Here is a 25360-nt window from a genome sequence, read left to right as displayed (position 1 = left end):
GTGGACCCGCCCATCGGCTTTTCTCTTGACCTATCAGCATTGAGAATGGGCCTGACACCCTGCCTCAGACCCTGTAACAAGCCCCACCCTTCAGCTAACAGTGGTGTGGGTGGGACTTCCTGCTTAAACCCTGCTTGCTGCTTTCATCCAGCACTAGGAATGAACCAGACATGTCAAGCCCTGACTCCTTGGCATTGACCAATGAGGACTAATGGGTGGGGAAAGACTTCCTCTCTAAGCATCACCACAAGTCCTTTCTAATGACCAATCAGAAGTCAGGATGGCCCTGCACTCCTGTCTATCAGAGTTCGCCATCTGTGTGGTCTGCTCAAGGAAAACTCCCTGAGCCTTCTAGCTGTTGCTTGTCTTTTGGCAGGACCCATGACCCCTTCCCTTTTGACCAGGGGGTTAAGCTGCAGCAGCTGGTAGTTGCAGTCTGATTATCCCAAAAGTCTGACTAAGTGCTACACCTGGATTTTGCTCTCATTCCAAAGGCTATCACCATGGTTCACCAGCAGCCAACCAGCTCTCAAACCAGAATGCAATTATTTCAGGACAAAACATACAGGCTACGTCTACACTGCCGGCTTCTTGCGCAAGAACTATTGCGGAAGAGATCTTCTGCAAAAAGTTCTTGTGCAAGAGTGTGTCCACACTGCCATGTGCTTTTGCACAAGAGAGCATCCACGATGCCATGTGCTTTTGCACAAGAGAGAGTCCACACTGCCATGGACGCTCTTTCGCAAGAAAGCTCTGATGGCCATATTGTGATGAAGGTGGACCCACCCATCTGCCATCAGAGCACCTGTGCTTTTTCCTGTTGTCCGTCCACACACGCCTTTTTGCGCAAGAGCTATTGTACAAAAAGGCTTATTTCCCATAGAAAGAGGAATAACGCTTGAGCAAAAAGCCCTGTCTTCTGACAATCTACTGTACTTTTTCTTGTGCAAAAACGTGCTTGTAGTGTGATGCTCCACGAGTTTTTGTGCAAAAACTCTGCAGTGTAGACGTAGCCATAGAGAAAACATCTAAAACATTAATGGGATCTAAAGGCTCCTGTTCCCCACCATTACCCCTAAGGAGACCCAGGCAGGTTCTAATCCCTCCAACCTTTAAGCAGGGTGGGGGTCTCTCCTGGGACAAAAAGTCACAACCACTTGTCAAATCAAAAGGGGGGACTCCAAGGCAAACTCAGCTTTTTATATCAGACCTCTTGTTTTGCCCCCACTCCTTCAGTCTGACCCTGCATATGCTTAGGTCCCGCTGGAGGGCAGGTATGGGATGCCTACAAAAGGCTGCTGTGTAACGGGGCAGCCCTCGAGCCCCAGTGAAGGATGCAAATAACTTGAGCGGGTTAGTCAGCTTGAGGCAGAGCACGGGAAGGCCCAGATATACCAGTATGGGAAGATTTTTCCCAGGAAAAGCAAAAAGCCCATCTAACAAAAAGACTGTGCCCTCAAATGTATGGGGGAGCAAGATCATCTCTGTAGAAAATAGCTGTAAAAATGTATTTTCATCCTAACCTTGTTCTTGGAAATATGTGCACAAGTTCAGCCTCACACAGTCACCTGGTGTGGAAAATTTCAGCCCAAGCAATTGGAGTTTGGCAAATGTATAAGCAACTGGAGACAGACTTACACTAGGAAGTATTGGGAACACTGAATAACAGAGGGTGCTTCCAGCACATGTGGTCAGTTATAGGCAAAACACTTAGGGCTCATCTAGACTATGCTGAAGTTTCAAAAGAGGATATGCAAATTCCGTGGGAATTTGCATATCTTCTTCCGATCTCACTTTCAAAAGTGAAAGTAGTCGGGACACAGTTTTTTTCAGCAACACCCCCCTTTTTCGAAAACCTCATTTTTTGAGGAAGAGCGGTTTTTCGAAAAGCGGGGGGAGGGGGGTGCTGAAAAAACCACGTACCGACTGCTTTCTCTTTCGAAAGTGAGATCAGAAAAAGATATGCCCATTCCCGCAGAATTTGCATATCCTGTTTTGAAATTTCAGCGTAGTCTAGACATAGCCCAATTCTGCAAGTTCCAAGGGAAGGAAGAGTTGAAGTTGGGAACTGGTGCTCCAGTTTGGCCCCATCTCTCTTTATAACACGTCCCTTTTTACACCCCTGACAGGCCATCGGGATGTTGTGACTCACTGACACACCAGGTGCAGCAGGCATGCTCAGCTATCAGCCTCAGCAGGTACTTGCAGAGAGCTGACCGTCTCACACGACTGGCATAACCCGCTGAATTCTTTCCAGAAAAGGAACAGGGAGCCACTCACCCCAGTTTCTGCAGTTTGCAGTTTGCATGCTTCAGCCCCTCACACAGCAGCTGCACGCCAGAATCCCTGAGGAGGTTTCCTCTCAACTCCAACTCAGTCAGAGTCTGGTTGATACTGAGAACAGAGGAGAGATCCTCACAACAAGCAGCTGTCAGCTGGCAACCCATCAACCTGCAGGGAGACACACACACATACAGAGAGAACTGAGCTCCTCAAGCTGTCCTGTCCCCTCTGTGGCTTTTATACCAAGATTCCTTTACTCTGGGAATAAAATCACAGAGCTGGAGCAGCAGTTGCTTGGGACCAGGTGACTATATGTGGATTTCAACCCACTTGCAGTTCTCACTCCTACTGATCCTGTGTGCCACATAGGAATGTTATTTTAAGGCAAAATTCCCAAACTCCAGGCCCTGAAGTAAAAGCACTGAAGCTCTCGCTAATAAAGAAACATTAGAGGAGGATCCAGAGGAGAGGAAATACAGGGACAGACAAGATCCTCACTGGAAAATAATGCAACAGTTCCTTCTGATGCAGACAGCTGAGAGATTTAGGATCCTGAGTTCCTTAGAGTTCCTCATGTTTCTATTAGTTTTTTTAAAATCAAAACAAGTGGTGTATTGCTTAAAGATGACTAAGCAGCTTTTTTAAAGGGTCTGTTCTCTAAGTCAGTGTTTCCCAATTTTATTTGGCCACGGAACCCTTTTCAGCTTAAAAGAATTTCAAGGAACCCCCAGGACTGCCAGGGTAAAATTTGTCAAGCAAAAAAACAAAACAAAACAAAAACCAGGGTTCTGCGGAGCACCAATTGAGAAACACTGCTCTAAGGTATGTCTATACTACAGAGAAGATCCAAGTTGCCGCAGTCGATCTTCCAGGCTTCGAATTAGCGGATTTAATGGAGACAACTAATTCGAACTGAGAGGGGTGATCTGATCAATGCTGGTAGTCCTGCTTCCACGAGGAGTAAGAGAAGTCGAAGGAAGAGAGTTCTCCCTTTGATTTCCTGCAGTGTGGGCAGCACCAAAAATCGAGTTAAGGTACTTCGACTTCAGCTACGCAATTAATGTAGCTGAAGTTGCGTAGCTTAATTCGACCTCATCCTGTAGTGTAGACATACCCCTAAGAGGATGCTTCAATTTTTATTGAAAAAACACATGTTGGTGGAAATCACTCATTCCTCCAGTTCAGGTGGCTTTGAACTACTGCTACAAGTTAGACTAGGTATGGGCAAATATGGCCCGTGGGCCGGATCTGGTCTGCTACGGTTAGTCCCCGCTGGGTCCCCACCACTGTATTTAACTGCACCTCCACAGGTATCAGCGATTGCAGCTCCCATTGTCCGTGGATCCCCATTCCTGGCTAATGGGGGCAGCAGGAAGTGGTGCGGCTTGATCCACACCACTTCTTACAACTCCCATTGGTCAGAAATGGCGATCCACAGGCAAAGGGAGCTGCAATCGCTGATACCTGTGGAGATGCAGGTCAATATAGCATTGGTGGCCTGCCAACAACTAACCCTGGTGGGCCGCCATCTTTTTATTGCCCACCTCTAGTTTAGAACCATCTTTATTCATAAATTCTGTTCTCCAGTCTAGTAAACCATAAGGATATTCAATCTTCCTGGACACACAATTGCAGATCTAAAAGTAGCCATCCTGCAGCAAAAAAACTTCAGGACCAGACTTCAAAGAGAAACTGCTGAGCTACAGTTCATCTTTAAGTTTGACACAATCAACTCTGGATTAAACAAAGACTGTGAATGGCTTGCTAACTACAAAAGCAGCTTCTATTCTCTTGGAATTCACACCTCCAGATCAGCTGCTAGAAGTGGGCCTCATCCTCCTTGATTGGATCCACCTGGTCATCTCCAGCCTGATCCTGGCCTGCATATTTATTCCTGCCTCTGGAAATTTCCACTACATGCATCTGACGAAGTGGGTCTTTGCCCACGAAAGCTTATGCTCCTACACTTCAGTTAGTCTATAAGGTGCCACAGGACTCCTCATCGCTTTTGCAGATTCAGACTAACACGGCTACCCCTCTGATACTTGACACCATGCAAGGCACTGCATTTAGCCGTATGGAGTGGAAATCTATCAACCTCATGAAGAAACTTGCACAAGTACAAACTGATATCATCTTTCTCTCCAAATGCAAACGGATGGACATTATACCAAATGGACTGAAGGTGAAAAATCCATTGCTATCTACATACTGCACAGACTACAGTGAGAGATTATGCCATATACTATCCAAAAAACTGAGGAACCACCTGATCAGCATCCTGTACAGCAAACAGGAAAACATCAAAAAAGAGCTCTCCAATCTGGAGTCTCTCATAAAACACCAACCTTCTGCACAAATGGACTTTACTAAAACAAGACAGGAGATCTACATTACACACTTCACTTCTCTACAGAGGAAAAAGGACTGTAAGCTGTCTAAAATCCTACCTGCCACATGGGGCCACAACAATGGTACCCCTAACTCACCCAGCAATATCGTCAATCTCTCCAACTACACACTCAGCTCGGCAGAAGAATCTGTTCTATCTCGGGGACTCTCTTTTTGCCCCGCCACCCCCACTAACATGATACAGTTCTGCGGTGATCTGGAAGCCTACTTTCGCCGTCTCCGTCTCAAGGAATACTTCCAACACAACACTGAACAGTGCACTGACACACAGATACCTTCCCACCAACAGCACAAGAAGAAGAACTCCACATGGACTCCTCCTGAGGGCCGAAATGGCAGTCTGGACCTCTACATAGAATGCTTCCGCCGACGTGCACAGGCAGAAATTGTGGAAAAACAGCATCGCTTGCCTGGTAACCTCAGTCGTGCAGAACGCAATGCCATCCACAGCCTCCGGAACAACTCTGACATTATAATCAAAGAGGCTGACAAAGGAGGTGCTGTTGTCATCATGAACAGGCCTGACTACCTAAAGGAGGCTGCCAGACAACTCTCCAATACCAAATTCTACAGGCCACTTTCCTCAGATCCCACTAAGGAATATACTAAGAAACTGCACCATCTGCTCAGGACACTCCCCAAACAAACACAGGAACAAATCGACACACCTTTAGAGCCCCGACCTGGGTTGTTCTATCTATTACCCAAGATCCACAAACCTGGAAATCCCGGACGCCCCATCATCTCGGGCATTGGCACTCTTACTGAAGGACTGTCTGGCTATGTGGACTCTCTGCTCAGACCCTACGCCACCAGCACTCCCAGTTACCTTCGTGACACTACGGATTTCCTGAGAAAACTACAATGCATAGGTGATCTTCCAGAAAACACCATCCTAGCCACCATGGATGTAGAGGCTCTCTACACAAACATCCCACATGCAGATGGAGTACAAGCTGTCAGGAACAGTATTCCTGATGATGCCACAGCACAACTGGTGGCTGAACTCTGTGAATTTATCCTCACACACAACTATTTCAGATTTGGTGACAACATATACCTCCAGACCAGTGGCACTGCTATGGGCACCCGCATGGCCCCACAATACGCCAACATTTTTATGGCTGACCTGGAACAACGCTTCCTCAGCTCTCGTCCACTTACACCTCTTCTCTACCTACGCTACATTGATGACATCTTCATCATCTGGACCCATGGGAAGGAAACTCTGGAAGAATTTCACCATGATTTCAACAGCTTCCACCCCACCATCAACCTCAGCATGGACCAATCTACACGGGAGGTCCATTTCCTGGACACCACGATACAAATAAGTGACGGTCATATCAATACCACCCTATACAGAAAACCTACCGACCGCTATACTTACCTGCATGCCTCCAGTTTCCATCCCGGACACACCACACGATCCATTGTTTACAGCCAAGCACTGAGGTACAACCGCATATGCTCCAACCCCTCAGACAGAGACCTACACCTACAAGACCTTCAACAAGCATTCTGTAAACTGCGATACCCACACGAGGAAGTGAGGAGACAGATTGACAGAGCCAGACGTGTACCCAGAAGCCTCCTGCTACGGGACAAGCCCAAGAAAGAAACCAACAGAACACCACTGGCCATCACCTACAGTCCCCAGCTAAAACCTCTCCAACGCATCATTAGTGATCTTCAGCCCATCCTGGACAATGATCCCTCGCTCTCACAGGCCTTGGGAGGTAGGCCGGTCCTTGCCCACAGACAACCCGCCAACCTGAAGCATATTCTCACCAGCAACTACACACCGCACCATAATAACTCGAACTCAGGAACCAATCCTTGCAACAAACCTCGGTGCCAACTCTGCCCACATATATACACCAGCAACACCATCACAGGACCTAACCAGATCAGCCATACTGTCACTGGTACATTCTCCTGCACATCCACCAACGTAATATATGCCATCATGTGCCAACAATGCCCCACTGCTATATACATCGGCCAAACAGGACAGTCCCTACGTAAAAGAATCAATGGACACAAATCTGATATTAGGAATGGCAACATACAAAAACCTGTAGGGGAACACTTCAATCTTCCTGGACACACAATTGCAGATCTAAAAGTAGCCATCCTGCAGCAAAAAAACTTCAGGACCAGACTTCAAAGAGAAACTGCTGAGCTACAGTTCATCTTTAAGTTTGACACAATCAACTCTGGATTAAACAAAGACTGTGAATGGCTTGCTAACTACAAAAGCAGCTTCTATTCTCTTGGAATTCACACCTCCAGATCAGCTGCTAGAAGTGGGCCTCAACCTCCTTGATTGGATCCACCTGGTCATCTCCAGCCTGATCCTGGCCTGCATATTTATTCCTGCCTCTGGAAATTTCCACTACATGCATCTGACGAAGTGGGTCTTTGCCCACGAAAGCTTATGCTCCTACACTTCAGTTAGTCTATAAGGTGCCACAGGACTCCTCATCGCTTTTGCAGATTCAGACTAACACGGCTACCCCTCTGATACATAAGGATATTGGGAGCCACTGAATCATCAGGTACTGGAGGGTCTCCCAGCTTTCAGCCTCTCTGTGTTCCTTCAAGGTCTTCACACCTTCCACCATCCACATGCCTTGCTGAGTTCTTTCCAGCGGGGAGATGTGCAAACACTCACCTCAGTTTCTGCAGTTTGCAGTCGGGATGTTTCAGTCCCTCACACAGCAGTTTCATTCCCCCTGCCTCTCCCAGGTTGTTCAGCGCAAGATCCAGCTCATTCAGGGTCGGTTTGGCCCTGAGAACAGAGGAGAGATTCCCGCAAGAGCCAGCTGTCAGACCACAATTCATCAACCTGTGGGAGACATAATCAGAGAGGGCAATGAACACGTCCATATGCAGTGTTAGCTCTCACTAGGCCTGTCTAAGGTGTGGGAGAATTGCATCATTCCACCCAGCGAGAGGCGGAGGCCTGGGAGCTGAGATTGGTGCACGTACAGAGAGCCGAAAGGGATGTAGCTAGCCCTGTAACAGATGGGCATGTCCACCGCAGCCGGAACATAGCCCACAGATTATTTCAATAGTGATAGAAATGTAGCCGTGTTAGTCTGGTGTAGCTGAAACAAAAAACAGGACTATGTAGCACTTTAAAAACTAACAAGATGGTTTATTAGGTGATGAGCTTTCGTGGGCCAGACCCACTTCCTCAGATCAAATAGTGGAAGAAAATTGTCACAACCATATATACCAAAGGATACAATTAAAAAAAATGAACACATATGAAAAGGACAAGTCAAATTTCAGAACAGAAGGGAGATGGGGGGAGGTAAATGTCTGTGAGCTAATGATATTAGAGGTGATAATTGGGGAAGCTATCTTTGTAATGGGTAAGATAATTAGAGTCTTTATTCAAACTTAGGCATAAAGTGTCGAATTTAAGCATTCTCATTCAAGTGTAGTCTTAAAAGGCCTTTGAAGCAGGATAAGGTACTCCAGGGGAGCAGAGAGCACCGGAAGCCTTCCTCTCCTTGCACCCATTGCTGTGCCCACGGCCTCAGCCCATGCATTTCCCTGAGCAAAAGGTCTGATCCCTTCTCTCTCTACTTCAGTGGCCAAAGCAGCACAAAAGCAGGAGAGAGCAGAGCAGAAGAGGGGCACGATGAAACCCTGTGATTCACTGGCCACCGCAGCTAGCTGGATAAATACACTCCTGGAAAGTTTGAGCTGCAGACAAATTCCTCTGCAAGTGAAGGGTGACCTCTGCTGGGAGAGTAATGCAGCTGTGCACAGACAAGCCAGGAAGTTTTTGGAAAGTGTTGGGGACAACTTCCTGGTACAAGAGCTGGAGGAACCAACAGGGAGCTGTGGTCTGCTTCACCAGCTGCTCACAAACAGGGAAAAATTGATAAGGAAAGTAAAAGTAGGTGATAACTTGGGCAGTAGTGATCATGAGATGGTTGAGTCCAGGATCCAGACCAAAGAAAGAAAGGAGAGCAGCAGAATATAGACCCTGGACTTCCAAAAAGCAGACTTTGATTTCCTCCGGTAATAGATGGGCAGGATATCCAGGGAGGCTAATATAAGGGGGAAAGGAGTCCAGGGGAGCTGGCTGTATTTTAAAGAAGCCTTATTGAACATTGTCACGGCTCAATCCCCAAACCTGACACTCCAAATGCAGAGATGGGGAGCCAGCTAGCAGAATAAACTCTGTAAAACCCGTCTCTGGCACTCCCAGAAACAAGCTTGTCTGGTCTTAGTCTGCCTGAAATCCAAAAAAAGAAAAAAAGGATAAATAAAAATTCGCTGCCATCACCCAAGTGTACTTTAAAAAGACAAAATAAACCCTTTTCTAGGGAAGAGATCACTTGAGAATCCCCTCCCTAAGGCAAAGCTCTCCCCCCTAATCTAGCCTCCATTTTGCTTGGAGTTGGGAAAACAAGCAGAGGGAATCCACAGAAAACAATGGACTTTGCTCAGGTAACTAGACATGTAACCTTAAGGACACAATAATGAACCAATACCGGTTAATCAAAACAAAAGGAAAACTCCTTTATGATCAAAACAAAACTACTATTGCAAGCATAGTAAATTGACTAGGTGATAAATAGTCATGAAGTGACATAGACTCAGGGAAAGTCCCTGGGCTGTAATCCTTAGTTACAAAAGAGAAAAACAATTAGCCAGCTCAGACATGATCTCTAAACCCCCAAACAAGGAAAACAATAAACCCTGATGGACTGTCTAAACTTTTCCCTACTTACACATTTCAAGAAGTCCGTTCTTGGAAAGAGATAGCATCTCCCATCTCCCTCAATACCTGGGAGAAACTGCTCCGATCTCAAACAAAGAAGAGAGAGACCCCCCCCACACACACTTTTCTGGTTTGAAATTCCTATCTGCAATGTTATTGACTGAATGCCCCAACTCCCTTCCTAGGTACAGCTCCAGTTGCTTAACCCTTTCCTCACTCTTCAGGTAAGTCAGACTCTCCTGAGCAGCTCCTATTTATGACAAACATGCAGCAGCAATACCATCCCAATGTGCCAAAAGAAGAACAAACATGGCCGGCTTGTCTGAACAGAGAGATCTTCAGTGAGCTTAAACACAAAAAGAAAGCTTACAAGAAGTGGAAACTTGGACAGATGACTAGGGAGGAATATAAACACATTGCTCGAGCATGCAGGGTGCAAGGGGAGACTAAGGGGGGATATGATAGAGGTATAAAAAATCATGAGTAGTGTAGAGAAAGTGAATAAGGAAAAGTTATTTACCTGTTCCCATAATATAAGAACTAGGGGCCACCAAATGAAACTAATGGGCAGCAAGTTTAAAACAAATAAAAGAAAGTTCTTCTTCACACAGTGCATAGTCAATCTGTGGAACTCCTTGCCTGAGGAGGTTGTGAAGGCTAGGACTATAACAGGGTTTAAAAGAGAACTAGATAAATTCATGGAGGTTAAGTCCATAAATGGCTGTTAACCAGTATGGGTAAGGAATGGTGTCCCAAGCCTCTATTTGTCAGAGGGTGGAGATGGATGGCAGGAGAGAGATCGCTTGATCATTACCTGTTTGATTCACTCCCTCTGGGACACTGGTATTGATCACTGTCAGCAGACAGAGTACTGGGTTGGATGGACCTTTGGTCTGACCCAGTATGGCCATTCTTATGTTCTTATGCTCTTCTAATCAGGAAGGCAAAGCGCAACTGGAGTTGCTGCATGCAAGGAATGTGAAGGGTAACAAGAAGGATTTCTCCATGTATGTTAGCAACAAGAAGGTGGATAGGGAAAGTGGGGAAGGCAACCTAGTGACAGAAGATGTAGGGAAAAAATGAAGTACTCAATGATTCTAGTGCTTCACCACCTCCCTAGTGAAATAGTTTTTCCTATAAATAGGAAATAGAGCTCCCCCACGGCAACCATTGCTTCTTGTTCTGTCATCCGCCATCACTCAGAATAGCCTAGCTCTGTCCTCTTTGGGAACCCCCTTACCCTCGGGTAGTTGAAGGTTACTGTCCAGTCCCGCTCATTCTTCTCTTCCCACTCCCCTCAGCCTCTCCTCATGAGTCCTGTCTCCCAGTACCCTAATCATTTTTGTTGCCCTCCCCTGGATTCTCTCCAGTTTGTCTACATTCTTTCTGCAGTGGGGGGGTCAAAAACTGGACACAATACTCCAGATGTGGCTTCACCAGTGCTGAATATAGGGAATACGCACTTCCCTTGATCTGTAGGCTATGCTCCTAGGGAGGTGGTGGAATCTCCAGCCGTAACAGTTTTTAAGGCCCAGCCTGACAAGGCCCTGGCTGAGACGATTTAGTTGGGGTTGATCCTGCTTTGAGCAGTGGGTTGCCCTAGATGTCCTCTTCCAACCCTAATCTTCTATGATGTACAGGAAGAATTCTGCCTCCCTTAGACAGGACTGTGAGAGATTTAGAATTCTGAGCCTTCCAGAGCCTCTTGTCCTTTCATTTGTCTGGAATTGAAGTAAATGTCCCATGGTTCTAAAGATCGTTAGAATATTGGTGAGAACTGGCTGTTATTGAAGGAAGTGAGATCCTGCTTTACACCTTATTGGACTTATTTTTTTAGTCAGTGTTACTACAACTTAGTAACAATTTTTTTTGGGGGGGGGAGGTTGAATGAGGGCTCCAGTTTGAGCCTGACTTTCTTTCTTAGTCCCACTTTTCAAACAGGATGGGCCAATGGGAGTTAGGAGCCACAGACCCCTCAGGGACTGGCAGACGTTCAGCTTTCAGCCTCACCCTGTACCTGCAGGGATCGGACATCACCCACCATCCCCCAGACCCCGCCCACTTCTTTCCAGCAGGGAGACTTCGAATGACTCACCGCAGCTTCTGCAGTTTGCAGTGTGGATGTTTCAGCCCCCCGCACAGCAGCTGCACGCCTGAATCCCCCAGGTTGTTCTCCCCTATGTCAAGCTCTGTCAGGGTGGGCTTGGTGCTGAGGAGAGATGCGAGATCCCCACTACACGTGGCTGTGAGGTGGCAGTTAGAAAGCCTGCAGGGAACAGATAACCAGAGAGGAAATGAGCACCTGTCTCGGGGGGTTTCTAGGAAGATTCCTTCAATTTGGGAATAAAAATTGTGCTATTACCCCTCCCTGCACTTCTCCCTACACACACACACACACACACACACACACACACACACACACACACACACACACACACGCTGCCCTGAGCCCCCCAACCCCTTGCCTCCTGCCCTGAGCCCCTCCTCACACTCCTAACCCTCACTCTTGAATCCTCCCGCAGCTCCAGCTTGCTGCCCTGAGCCTCCCCACACCCTCAGCCCCTTGCACTAAACCTCTCCTCATACCCCCACTCCTGACTCCTGCACCCCCCACACCCCGAGTCCCCTGCCCTGAGCCTCCACACACTCTCAGCCCCCTGCCGAGTCCGTCCTCATACCCCAACCCCAACTCCTGCCCCCCCACACTCTCAGTGCCCTGCGCTGACTCCTACATCCCCCACACTCCCAGTGCCCTGCGCTGACTCCTACACCCCCAACCTCCCATCCCTTGCACTGAGCCCCTCCAGACACCCACACACATTTCACAACCTTCTGCCCTGAGCTCCCCACATTTAAATTTCTTACACGTATTGGCATCTTGCAACCCTTCCACCCACCCACGTACCCCCCGCCCCCGGCATTGCAATATAACAGTACCTGTAAGAAATTCAAGTTACTTTTACCTCTGAGTGTAGCTGATACAAGAAAGTTTGCCTGAGTCTGCAGACAGTCTGAAACAATGATTCGGGGGTCTGAACTCTCCTGTCACTTATTAAACTGATTGGAGCATCTACATGATGCTGACACAAAAACTTGTTGGATTGGCTTTTACATCACATTTCATTTTGGTGGCTGAAATAGGGAGGAAGGAGTGGCAGTGAAAGCCAATAGTTTGGGGATTGGAAGTTGCTACAGAAAAGAAAAGGTGGAAACATGGAACAGAGCAAAACTCCTAAACACCAGCAAGAGGAAGAGAAACAGAAAGGAGGATGGAGAAGGAAGAGAAACCAAGGGCAGAAATGCAGTGTCCTTAAAGGGGAGCAGATTTTCTTACTGATGAAGAAAGTGGCAAGAAAGTTCTGAACAAATAACAAATAAAACAATTAGTTACCACATAAGCCCATGTTGTCCCCTTGATAGGTTGCTATTTAGGGATTCTATTGTGCCTTATAGGAGTACAGTAAACTTCCAATTATCCAGCACCTTTAGGACCCAGGGGGTGCCGGATTATCAGATATGCCGGACTATTGGAAGAGGGGGCTATGAGGGGTCTAGGGTGGTGTGGGGGGGGGATGCCACCCCAGACCCCTCATAGCCCCCCCTTCCGATAGTCCGGCTCTGCCCCAGGCATCCCCGATTTAGCCGCTGCTGGTCAGTTTCAGCAGCAGCTGAATCTGGATGCCTGCGGCAGAGCAGCTGGGGTGCTGCCGGGTTGGTCTGGTAGCGCCACCCCTTGGCGCTGTGAGATCAACCCGGCAGCACCCCAGTTGCTCTTGGGGATGCCTGGGGCAGAGCATCTGGGGTGCTGCCGGGTTGGACCCGCAGCACCAAGGGGCAGCACTACTGGACCAACCCGGCAGCACCCCAGCTGCTCTGCTTCAAGTGTCCCCAAGTCAGCTGCTGCTGAAACTGACCAGAGGTTGACTCCAGGAAGCCTGGGGCAAAGCAGCTCTGGTCACTTTCAGCGGCGGCTGAATCGGGGACAGCTGGGGTGCTGCTGGGTTGGTCCCGCAGCCCCGAGGGGCAGCGCTACGGGACCTACCGGCAGCACCCCCAGCTGCTCTGCCCCCAGCTTCCCTGATTCAGCCGCTGGTCAGTTTCAGCAGCAGCTGAATCGGGGAAGCCGGGGGCAGAGCAGCTCCAAAGATCCAGCTGCCTGGAGCACTTCTGGGTTCCTGATGATGCCGGACCATCAGGAGTGCTGGACCATCAGATGCCGGACCAATGGAGTTTTACTGTATATTGTATTTAAACTCTGATCCACAGACTACATACAGATCCACCCTCTTCCCTGAGTGAGTTGCACATCTCTGCCTTACATGTGAAACAATGTAGCCAAAATGTAGTATTTCCGTGTTGGCATAAGAATACAAGTATAAAGATGATCACAAATCCTATGTATTTGCTGATAAGTTTTGTATACTTCTGTTTCACCCTCATTCTCATGGTTAGACAACGTCTGCCTTGCAAACTAAATTGTGTCTTCTAGTGCCAGAGGCTGAATCAATTAGCAGAACAGACGAGCCCTGGAGACAGGCAGACCCCACCAAGAGTGAGATACAAATATGGGACAAGAATGGGAAGCCTGACAATAGCCATCACAGGATAATTGTGGGGAAAACCCCAAGATTAACATACCAAGGACTGCAGCATGACAGTGCAAAATCCACATGGGAACTTACATATATAAAATGGAGGGCTTTGGCCATTAGACTCAGTTCTGCAAGAGTTCAGTCCTGCAAGATCAAGCCCCAGAGAAGCCTCGAGTTGTGATCGATAGACCCTGACTCCTCACTCAGTCCATCTGACCTGGCCAGTAAGACTGACTTGAGCCACGCCAGACGGGTAACTATAAATCAGCTGCAGGACCTATGTGTGTGTGAGAGAGATAATGCATCTGCTGCTTTTCATGTTGTACTTTCAATAAACGCAGCATATTGCCTTTTCCCCTGAAAAAGATCCTGTGTGCTTCTTATAAGCATAACAAGAATGTATACGGTAAATTGTTATGAAGATCCCAAGGTGGTATTTAAAATGGGCTTTTCCCTCAGAAGATGAGGTTACGCTTCAATGTTTATTCAAAAATCCATTCCAGGGAAGATTACTCGCTACCACTGACTCCTCACTTTTAGGAGAGTTTGGAATTAGTGCTCCAGTTTGGGCCCACCCCTATTTATAACTTCTGTTCTCCGAAAATGGCCGACCATCAGGCTGTTGGGAGCCATTGACATACTGGATGTCAGGGGGACACTCAGTTTTCAGCCTCTCCATGCTCCTACCAGGTCCCGACCTCACACACCATCCTGCTGAGCTCTTTACAGAAAGAAACCAGCGAATACTCACCCCAGTTTCTGCAGTTTGCAGGTTGGGTGGGTCAGTCCCTCACACAGCAGCCTCACTCCTGAGTCGCCCAGGCTGTTCATCGACAGGTCCAGCTCACTCAGGGTTTGTTTGGTGCTGAGAGCAGAGGCGAGATCCCTGTAACAAGCGGTGGTGAGATGGCCATTAGTAAGCCTGCAAGAGACAGATAAACAGAGAGGCAAATGAGCACCTCTGTCAGTCCGGTTCCTCAGTGGGTACCTGTGGGTTGCTAGGAAGAGTCCTTCATTCTAGGAATAAAATCTCAACATTGTGCTAGTGGATCGTAAGATCATTTTGTGGCTTTCCATCCACTGCACCTGTAGCTCTCGTGGATCCTTTATTCCACATACAAAGGTTATTCAGTGGCAAAATTCCCATGCTCCATCCCCTCAGCAGAAACACTCGGGTTTCCCCAATGATCAATGAGTGGTTGGGGGACGGGTAATAAAGGGAGCGAAAGGAATGTCTTTGGGCAATAATAAAACTGCTGAGCTCTGGAAGGTAGGTTACAGTTCTGTGAATGGGGGGAGGCATTTTTCTCTCTGTTGCATCATTTCTACTTAGGACTCGAAAGAAGCCACCATCTCTGGGATACTTAGTATTGAATGTTCAGGGTTCAAAGATGGGTTCCATTTTGCCAGCTCTACAATCCCAGCCAAAGAGTTTGCAAGGCCCAAGGTGATTGGCTGTGCCGTGTGGCTGAGCAGCTCCTCACCAGGGCAGCGAGTGAGTGAGCAGCTGGGCGGGTGGGCGCCGGGCAATGCAGGACCTTGAAGGCACAGGGCCCAAAGAAACCGTCTTGCTCGCCTTGCCCTATGGCTGGGCCGGCAGCTCCAAGTCCTTCCCTCCCTCTCCCGTTTTCTCAGGGCTTGATTAGAAAAGTCTGGAATTTCCAAAGAAACCCCAGTTTCATAAGCTGGGCTGACAGGACATATCCACACTGCAATAAAAGATTCATGGCCTGGCCGTGGCTAGCCTGGCCACCTGCCTCAGTCTGGCAGGGCTCAGGCTGCAGGGCCATACCGCCGTACTGTGCACATTTTAGCTCTGGATGAAGCTTGGGCTCTGAGACCCTCCTGCCTCATGGGCTCCCACATCCCAGCCCGAGCTGGAACATCTACATGTCAGATGAGCTCTGAGACACGGTGTCACAAGACTTTTTTGTTGCAGTGTGGACATACCCACAATGAACTTGTTCTTGTGGGTTTTCACCATCGCAGCTCCCCTGGTGGAGATGAGGCCTGTCCATGTTGTTAACCCCTGCCACCTAACCACTAACCATGCTCTTAGTAGAAATGCAGGTACCTCCAGGGGAACTGCAGCAGCAGCAGCAGTGCAGGGGGGGGGGGTAATTCTACCCAAGAGATCACATCTGTCTCCACTGGCGGATACAAGAGGTCTCTGCCCCCCCCCCCCCCCATCTGAACAAGAAGCTACTAGACTTCTGCTCAGATTTTTTTTTCTGAAAGGCTCTATTAAGCCAAATTTACAATAAAATACCACAACGTACATTACTTTTTACTTACTCAGGATGGGGCTAATATTTGTGAAATCTGGCTTGCTGACAGGGGAACTCTCCTCCTCTGAGTGCACTAAAAAGGGTAATCAAATTTCTAAATACCTGTTCTCTTTTTGGCCTCTCTCTTGTATACATATTTGGTTTGAAAGCATTTCCAGCACAAGGGCTATACCAACCATTCCACAGAAGTCACATTTTCCCCATAAAGTGCAATTCAAAGTCCTACTGCTAAGTCTAAAAAAGGAAGTAATTTATTCTCCAATTTAAAACACAGCTCCTGTGCTAGAGCTCTGGGGATCTCCCTAGAATAGACGTGGCCAACCCGTGGCTCGCAAGCGGCTCTTGCCCCCCGAAAGTGAGGCCTATGAAGCCGCTCCTGAGCCCCCCCGCCCAATGGACCCCACTGCCCTCCGGCTCCCCTGTGCTTACCGGGTCAGAGCTGCTGGGTTTTAAAAATGGTGCCCAAAATGGTGGCCATCTTAAAGGTGCAGCCTCCTTTTTTTATTTTATTTTTTTTAATTTTTTTGATTGACAATTCTGTTCTGGGGGGCTCTTCACATTTTGATATATGACCATATATACCAAAGGGATACAGTCAAAAAAAAGTGAACACATATAAAAGGAGAAGGAACGGATTTGGACAACACAGAGGTTTGGGTAACAAAGCAGGGACCTTGTGCCTGCAGGGATTCCTCAGCAGCCCTGCTGGCATGAGTGTGATTGAGCAGGACCATGCCAGTGGAGTTGTAGAGGGCTGTAGAGAGGGGGATCTCTGATCCCTGCAGGCACAAGGTGTGAAGGGGAGGCTGCCATCTTGGCAGGGCTGAGGAGATGGCATGAACTCAGCTGCCTCAGGGCACGGTGGCCTAGAAACCCAATGAACTCAGCTGGGCCCAATAAACCCTCAAGTGGTCAGAAGATCCAGGAGATCATCATATGAAGCCCTGCAGCAAGAACAGCCCAGGGGCTAAACACATTCCACACGTGCGCTGGTGCCAGACCTGCCACCTGACTAGCCCTGGCCTGCTCCACTCCTGGCCTAGTCCTAACTCAGACCCTGGCTTGTCTCCTGACCACAGCCCTAGCTCTGCCATTTGGTTCTGTTCTGAACCCTGGCTCTGACCACCAACCCCCAGCCACAACTCAGTTCTGCCCTTTGATTCTGCTGCAACCACTAGGTTACACCACCTGCACCTCGATGTGTGACAGCAGAGACCCCCCAATCAGGATCCTGCTCTGCCTCAACAGAATGCTAACCTTCCCTGCCTGTGATCCCAGAAGGCACAAGCACAAGAAGGATGTGACCATGGCAGGACAGAGCGCAGTCCTGGCCAGGTGTCAGGGAGATCTCTACAGCCACACTGTGATGGGAATGAATGAGGGGACCATGCCCCCGAATCTTGGCTCTCCAAACTCCCAATTATCCATACAAAATCTGTGGTTCCCAAGCTATTCAGACCATAACAAGTCAACTGTAAATGGACATTTAAATTCCTGCGCGCTTAGACAATTCTATACAGACATTCCAGCAGACAAGGTAACGAGAGCCACAGTGCTGTAGAACTTCTGGGATAACAACAGTAACAGGAGGATTTTAAAAAGGAAAAGAAAGAGCTTCTTACTTTAGTTTCTTTAGTTTACAGTTTGGATCCTTCAGAGCTTGGCAGAGCAGGTAAATGGGAGAAGGTGTCAGCTCATCCTGATGCTGTTCCCTAAAAAGAGAGAATAGAAATTTCCTACCCTGATCACTGGGAGCAGATTTTAATTCTCTTTCCTGAACCTGGTGTGATCATACATTGTCTATGAGTTATTCCATGACTCAGGGAATGGGATTCCCAAGGGAGTCCCAACCACAGTTTCAGGTAACACAACTAAAAACATATTTAACCCCTCCTCCTCACTGCCCCGCCAGCGAAACAAGACACTACACTGCACTGCACACACACTTCTCCCTCTGGGTGGAGGATGAGAGAACAACCCACTGATGTGTTTAGTCACATTTCTTAATGCACTCCTTACAGTCACCCAGGTGCTACAGTGATGAGCATGGTATAAGAAGGGATATAAAACAGATGGGCTACATCTACACTGGCATGATTTTCCGGAAATGCTTAAAATGGAACAGTTTTCCGTTATAAGTATTTCCAGAAAAAGCATGACTACATTGGCAGGATGCTTTTCCGGAAAAGCACTTTTTCCGGAAAAGCGACCGTGCCAATGTAGATCGTCATTTTCGTGATCGGGGCTTTTTTGCTGAAAACACTACTGTGCTGTCTACACTGGCCCTTTTCCGGAACAGTTTTCCGGAAAAATGACTTTTGCCCGAACGGGAGCAGCATAGTATTTCCGGAAAAGCGGCTGATTTCTTACAGTAGATCGTCAGTGCTTTTCCGGAAATTCAAGGGGCCAGTGTAGACAGCTGGCAAGTTATTCCGGAAAAGCGGCTGATTTTCCAGAATAAGTGGCCAGTGTAGACACAGCCATGGGCTTGAAATGGACTCGCATGTGGCACTGGGTTTTTTTTTAAGGCTGGCAAAACAATCCTCCAATGTGAAGAAATGAGTTCAAAATTAACAGAATCTCTCTGCATTCCCTATTCCTAGCCCCCTGCATTCACCTCACTCTTGCCCACACACAATTTGGACAAAAAGCAGCATGCACTGATAATAGGGAGCTGATTGATTTTCCTCGGCTAACACATCTTGTGTCAATTGGCCTCTCCTGATTCTGGCGTCCTCTCCAAGTGTCCCATCTCTGTGACAAGGGGACAAGATTACGCAGGTGTGAATCCCCTCATTGAGACAGGTTGACAAGGGATGGGATGGGACCTTGATGGAGCATTTGGCCTGGGTCAGGACACACACCCTGTGAGGAGGAAAGGCCTACTGGAGAAGGGGGAGGAGAAGATGGTGAGGGTGAAGAAAAGTTGCTATGGTCTTAATGCCTCATTAACACTTCACCCGACTGCCCATATTCTCCCAGGCCTGGTCCACACTAGACCAGACAGGTCAGTGTAAGGGTATCCAGCTATGCAAAATGCATAGCTGGATTCAGCTTACTTTACACCGAGCCGCTGCAGCATGTACATTGCAGGAGGCTAGCAGGAGCCCATGCTCCTGTTGGTTTCCCTTACTCCTCACAGAATGAAGAGTACAGGAAACCAGCGGGGGCTGCCCTCAGCATTCGATTTGGGGGTCTACACCAGACCTGCTAAATCAAACATTAGACAATTGACCTCTGGAGTGTCAATCTTCTCTGTAGTGTAGCTGTACCCACACTGATCTGGAGTTCAGCCTTAAGACCCTTGTCACTTGTCCCACTGTTGGCTTCCCTTTTAAAATGACCTTCTCTTTCCCCAAATGCATGTTTCTCTGCTTAAGAAATTGTGTGGGCATTTTTCCATGTCATACATTACTTACAAACGTGGCTGTTTGGGTGGCCTTAGAGAATCTTCACTCGAGTCTTCTAATCCAAACATGCACAGATTTAGATGGAGCGTCTCCAGTCTGCAACAGTTTTTTAGACAGAATGAAAGAGCCACTTGATCCATTTTGGTAAAATTGTATTCAGCTAAATACAGCTCAGTGAAGCGATTTAGTGCACTTTGCACAAAATTCTCTTCCTGAATTTCATACAAACAGTGAAACTCCTCAAGCTGGTAAATCATCTCAGCGTTACGTTTAAAGGATGATAACTCCTCATCAGGCTCCAAGAACAGCTCCTCAGACTCTAGGGACAAGGATGATATTTTTGGTTTTGTTTTAACCCACTGCAGTAAATCTGGTTTGATTTTGGGTGAAATTTTGCAGCTAAGTTTTTTCTCCATGTCCTTCATCCTCTCTTCATTCAAGAGACCAAACAGGAATCGCACTGTTAACATTAAATAATTTCTAGATTTTCCATAGTTTTCTAACAATTTTTTCACATTGTTCATAGCAGTTCCTGTATCTACCACAGTTGTTTCTTCTTTCTCCAACACATAAAACAAAGCTGCAAAAAACTCTTGAAAACTCAAGTGAATGAAGCTGTAAACACACTCACAGTCAATATCTTTTTGAAACATGTTCTCATTCAGAAAGAGAGAGTCGGATGTATCTAAGCCATGCTTCTTGATTTCTTCTTCCCCAAAGAGTATTTTCTGCCTCCAGATTCCATCTGCAGCCAAGGAACAAAGTCCCTTTAAGTTAGTTGGTGTGGGCTGCTTTGCATTGCTGCTGTGACCCTTTAATAAGCTGAAAAGATAGAGCATGTACACACCAGTGATTGTTTTGGATGTTTGTGCAAGATCTTCCCCTGCTTCCATATGTTGTTTCAGAACCGTGCAGATGATCCAACATGCAATGGGGACAAAGCACATGGTGAAGAGCATTTCATTTTCTTTGACAAAGTTAAAGGCTTTTCTTGCTTTTTCTTCATTCCCAAAAAACTTATGGAAATATTCCTCCCTCTCAGCTGTAGAAAACCCCAGGATCTCTGCGTAACGTGCACACTCCAGACACTGCCGGAGTTTCTCCAAAGCAGTGGGTCTTGTAGTGATTATTACATAGGATTCAAGAAGAACAGTTTTCCGAACTAAACTGCTCAGTGTAATTTCCAAGGGCTGCTTCTCACAGGGATCAGAGCACAGATTATCTTCTGGCTGATCCAAGGAAAATCTCAGTTCATCAAAACCATCAATAATAAACAGGAGTTTCTCTGGATTTATCAAAATCTCTTCAATTGGTGCGTTTTTATTGGGACAATTCTTTATGATCAAATCCGCAATTCTTCCCTGCTCACTGCCAAAATTCACTTCCCTGCAATTTATGTAGAAAGCATAATCAAACTTTCCCCTGTAGAGCTCTCCTCCTGCCCAATCAAACATAATCTTTCTCGCTGTCATTGTTTTTCCAATCCCTGCAGCTCCCAGTAGCACAACAATTTGCGGCGTTTGTCCATCTTCATCACATTTAAATAAATTGCTCAGGGTGATGGAACTAGCTCGCTTCGTCATGATTTCTTCGTGTCTCCGTCCCAAGGTCATTATTTCGTGTTCTCTTTCCTTTTTGTGACAATGTTTCTTTACAATCATCAGCTTTGTGTATCTGCTGTTTAGAGTCACATTCTCACCAAGGCGAGAGTTCAAGTCTTTTATGACTCTGTACTTGTTTTGGATGTGTTCTCGATATTTCACCGTGTAATCTAAATTTGTGACATGAAGCATTAGAAATATAGAATTGGAAATTCGGGGGGAGGGGTGAGTCTTATCAATAATATTATAAAAAAGCTATTTAGACAATTATTTAAGCGATGTTAAGCTTATACTGCAGCTTCAGCATAAAGTATACCCAAATGAGTTAACTACTGGCCCTGGTTAGGAAATTAGTCATGCAACTAAAAGCTGTGTGTGCGTGCAAGGCCCAATAATAGAATTCCATTTATCTGCAATGTTCAGATAACTGGGTGTTCAGATAACTGGACGTGCAGAATACTGATCACCTCCCCTGAGGCTGTCAGAGCCAGGAAGTCTAAGTCCCTGAGGGTGTCAAAGGTGAAGGAACAAACAAGAAGGCTTCTCTCTCCTGAAATGTGGGGCAGAGAGGGGACCTCATGTTATTCCAGCTGTTCGGATCCCATTCATTTCTTAGCCTGCTGTCTGTCTCCAAATCCAAGGTGAGCACCTGCCTAGCTACTAGGGTTGCCAGGCAGCCAGTTTTCAACTGGAACACCCACTCAAAAAGTTTACCCAGCAGCCACTTCTTGGGAGAAGTGATAAGAGCTGGTGGGACCCCACACTCCAGCTCACACTCCAACCCCCTGCCCGAGCCTCAGCTTGGAGCCCTCTTCTTCACCTCATCCTGATTCCATCCCAGAACCTACACCCTTAGGCAGAGCCCTGACACCCCAACCCACCGCCCAGCCTGGACCCCATTCTCCCATCCTGAACCCCTCTCCCATTTCCGATCCCACCCAGAGCCGGCACCCCCAGCTCAGAACTCATCCCTCACTCTATGCTCCACCCCCTGCTCTAGCCTGGTGAAAGTGCGTGAGGGTGGGGGAAAGTAAGTGACAGCGGTAGGAGGGATGGAGTCAGCGGGGGAAGGCCTGAGGGAAGGGGCAGGGCCTTAGGGTTCTGGCAGGGCAGAAGTGTTTGGTTTTGTGAGATTAGAAAGTTGGCAACCCTATTTACAACCCTCCCTCATACCTGCCTCTGTCAGAGCCCTGAACCTCCTCAGCACACACCCTAGCCTGACGCCTCAGCCTGCCAGTAAAGGCAAGATGGAGGTCAGAGGGGGGAGAGAGGGGGAGTAGCTATAAGAGAGAGGCTCCCTTCCCCAAGGCTGCCAATGATGGGGAGGGCTGCAACAGCAGCACCAAGGAGGCACCTGTCTCTTGTAGCTACTCCCTCCCTCCCTGTCAGACTCAGGGGATGGAGCCGGCAGTATTCCCACACTGCCCTTTATACAGAAATCCTTCCAAAACACGGGGCACCCTATTGATTTGCATAACTAGGCTATTGGTATAGAAGGAAGTCAGATAACTAAGTTTGACATGTTTATAGGAATCGCCTCATCAGCTACTGAAATGCAGCCACCTCTCAATTGTGTAACAATGCGCAACAGCCTTACACGACAATTTCGGACACTACATGGTCAATGCACAATCTAAACAGAAGTGGGAATTTAAGGTGCAAAGATTGTAACTGCACAAAGCAGAATCAGTCCAGAACAGTGGTTTTACAAAATTCCATAGCATCTTTAATGACTGCCAATGGGCTCCCATCGCTATTTTACCTTATTTAAAAAACAGTACCCCTAGCCGAAGAGCACCTTCTGGCTCCATACTGCTGGGCTGACTCAGTACTGATGCCACCTGATCGTTAACACTCTTTTCCGCAGCACTTGGAGATCACCCAGGCATTTCCTTGTCTTCCTTCAAACTGTACTTTATCTGTGTGGTCTAAAGCCACATCTATACTTACCATGCCAAAGATCGATCTTCTGGCATTTGATTTAGTCGGTCTAGCAAAGGCCCACTAAATGGAATGTTGAGGGTGCCCCTAGTAGGTTCTGGTACTCCTTGATTCGTGAGGAGTAAGGGAAGTCAACAGAAGTGTTTGCTCCCATCGACTTCCCATAGTGAAGCCAGTACTAAGCTCATCTTATGGCATGTCACCTCCAGTTATGTTATTTACGAAACTGGAATTGTGTACCTTAACCTGACCTTCTTGGTGTAGTATAGACCTGGCTTGACAAGACTAGACAGTCCAAGGTGTTATTTCTTATTTCTGGTGGTAAACAAAACATCTGGCTGATCTGGCCTAATGCCTGTATTCAATACAATGTTCTGTTTGAATGTCACATACCTGTTCTTCCAGGAGTTTGTTCAGGACATAAAGCTGAAAGAGAAATTTGCATGAATGTTTAACAGAATCACATGTGTCATGCAGTTAAGGAAGATAGGGCAATTCATTAAGTCAGTGGTTTCTGAAGGAATAAGTATGACTTAATTATGATGTATTAGCGTAATATCTAGGAATTCCAGCATTGGATCAGATCGCTGCTGTACAAACAGAAGAAAAACATGGAGCCGGCTCTAAAAAGCTGACAACCACACCATTATTGTGTAGAATATATATACACATCCTAGCTTAAAGGAAATTTAACTGTAAGAAAAAATATGTATTTTACTTCTTTTCTGCCAGTTTCCTTACAAAGATGTAAATTATTCTTTCTAGTAAAACTGATGCATTATGAGTCAAAATGCAAGCCTCGTTTAAACTAGTCTTTGTAAAGCTGTTGGACATTTTTGACTGTTTTATCATACCCTGTGCCCATTTTGTAAATTAAACTGCAACACTTACCAAATTTAAGGTGTCTCTATCTAGGAGGACAAGTGTGTCTGGTTTTGTTGTACTTTTAATAATGGAGAGAAATTTTATAAGAATGGTTACACTGGGATTTAATATGTGAAATAAAAATAGCCTTGAAATATTGGGGAAAGCTACAGATTAGTAATTATGGGGCAGAAAATGCAAACCTAAGTTTTTCCTTAAGTTTTGACATATCTTAAATAGTTTAGTAGTAAATATTTACCATTATCAATTTACTTGGTTTATTTTGCATACTATGGGGAACATTTAAAAATCATATTAAACATGCATATGTGTGCACATACACACACTGAAAATAGATGATGGCTGTTAAAAAAACATTTCAAAAGGAGCCCTGCAAATACTGGGGGGCCACCTTACCCACAAGCTATCCCTTCAGAAGAAGACAGCTGGTTTTCTTTCTAACAGCTTCTGTCTTGTCAGGAGGTGCTAAGGGTATGCCTACACTACACAGCTTTTAGCAACATGGCTGTGTCGACACAGCCGTGTGGCTAAAAAAGTCAGGCCTTGTCAACGCTGGCACCATTTTGTCACCAAAACCTGCCTTTTGGTAACAAAACAGTGAGAGCATTTACACTGCAATATGACTTTTGTTGGGAAAAACCATCCAGGTTTTGGCCACAAAAAACTTCCACCCTTGCAAGAGACTTTTGTCTTCTCCCCTCTTTTTATTGTTGACAAAGAGTCAGTGTGGACTCTGCAGTTTGCTTTGTCAAGAGAACTGGCTTCCACCAGCATCCCACAATGTCTGCCCTGATGGCTGTGCTCAGTATTTTGTGATCTCTGCTGCCCTGCAGGCATGTGCCCCTCCCCTTTCAAAGCTCCGGGAAGTATATGACAGCTGAGTGAACTCCTCCATGTGGGGAACACACAAACCTGTACCCTGGAAGGGGATGAGAGTGATTCACATCAGGCTGTGTGACTTGGCCAGAGGGCTGAATAGCCAAAACAAGTGGAAGAACAGAGTGAGTGCAAGCACACACACTTGGCCAGGTGTGGGTGCTCACAGGAAGTCCCATTCAGAAGTTTAGTGAGAATACACTGTGTCAGATCCTCCTCTGTGATCAGTTTCCAGTTATAATTGTTGATTCTCTAGCCTAGCCCCAACCCAGGTTAGAGCCATGTGGGGGCAATTCTAACTTGCACCAGCTGCCACTGATCCCCA

At 47.0% G+C, this 25360-nt stretch overlaps 1 protein-coding gene across 3 annotated transcripts in view; it reads right to left on the bottom strand.

Moving 5' to 3' along the window:
- Positions 1-25360, bottom strand: part of LOC102455656 (NACHT, LRR and PYD domains-containing protein 12-like) — a 117532-nt gene that overhangs the window by 13378 nt on the left and 78794 nt on the right. For 2 of the 3 annotated variants that reach the window (XM_075928353.1, XM_025188929.2), the window contains 7 exons: positions 23668-23700; positions 19742-21503; positions 17945-18034; positions 14786-14956; positions 11538-11708; positions 7373-7546; positions 2281-2451 (listed from right to left, as the gene is read on the bottom strand). In XM_075928353.1, the coding sequence (XP_075784468.1) occupies positions 2281-2451; positions 7373-7546; positions 11538-11708; positions 14786-14956; positions 17945-18034; positions 19742-21503; positions 23668-23700 (2572 nt within the window). The remainder of the gene's footprint in view (positions 1-2280; positions 2452-7372; positions 7547-11537; positions 11709-14785; positions 14957-17944; positions 18035-19741; positions 21504-23667; positions 23701-25360) is intronic. The other variant, XM_075928354.1, reaches the window with a different exon arrangement.

This window comes from Pelodiscus sinensis, chromosome 4 (genome assembly GCF_049634645.1).
Source record: "Pelodiscus sinensis isolate JC-2024 chromosome 4, ASM4963464v1, whole genome shotgun sequence".
Classification (NCBI taxonomy): domain Eukaryota; kingdom Metazoa; phylum Chordata; order Testudines; family Trionychidae; genus Pelodiscus; species Pelodiscus sinensis.
This window is presented reverse-complemented; position numbering and strand designations above follow the sequence as displayed.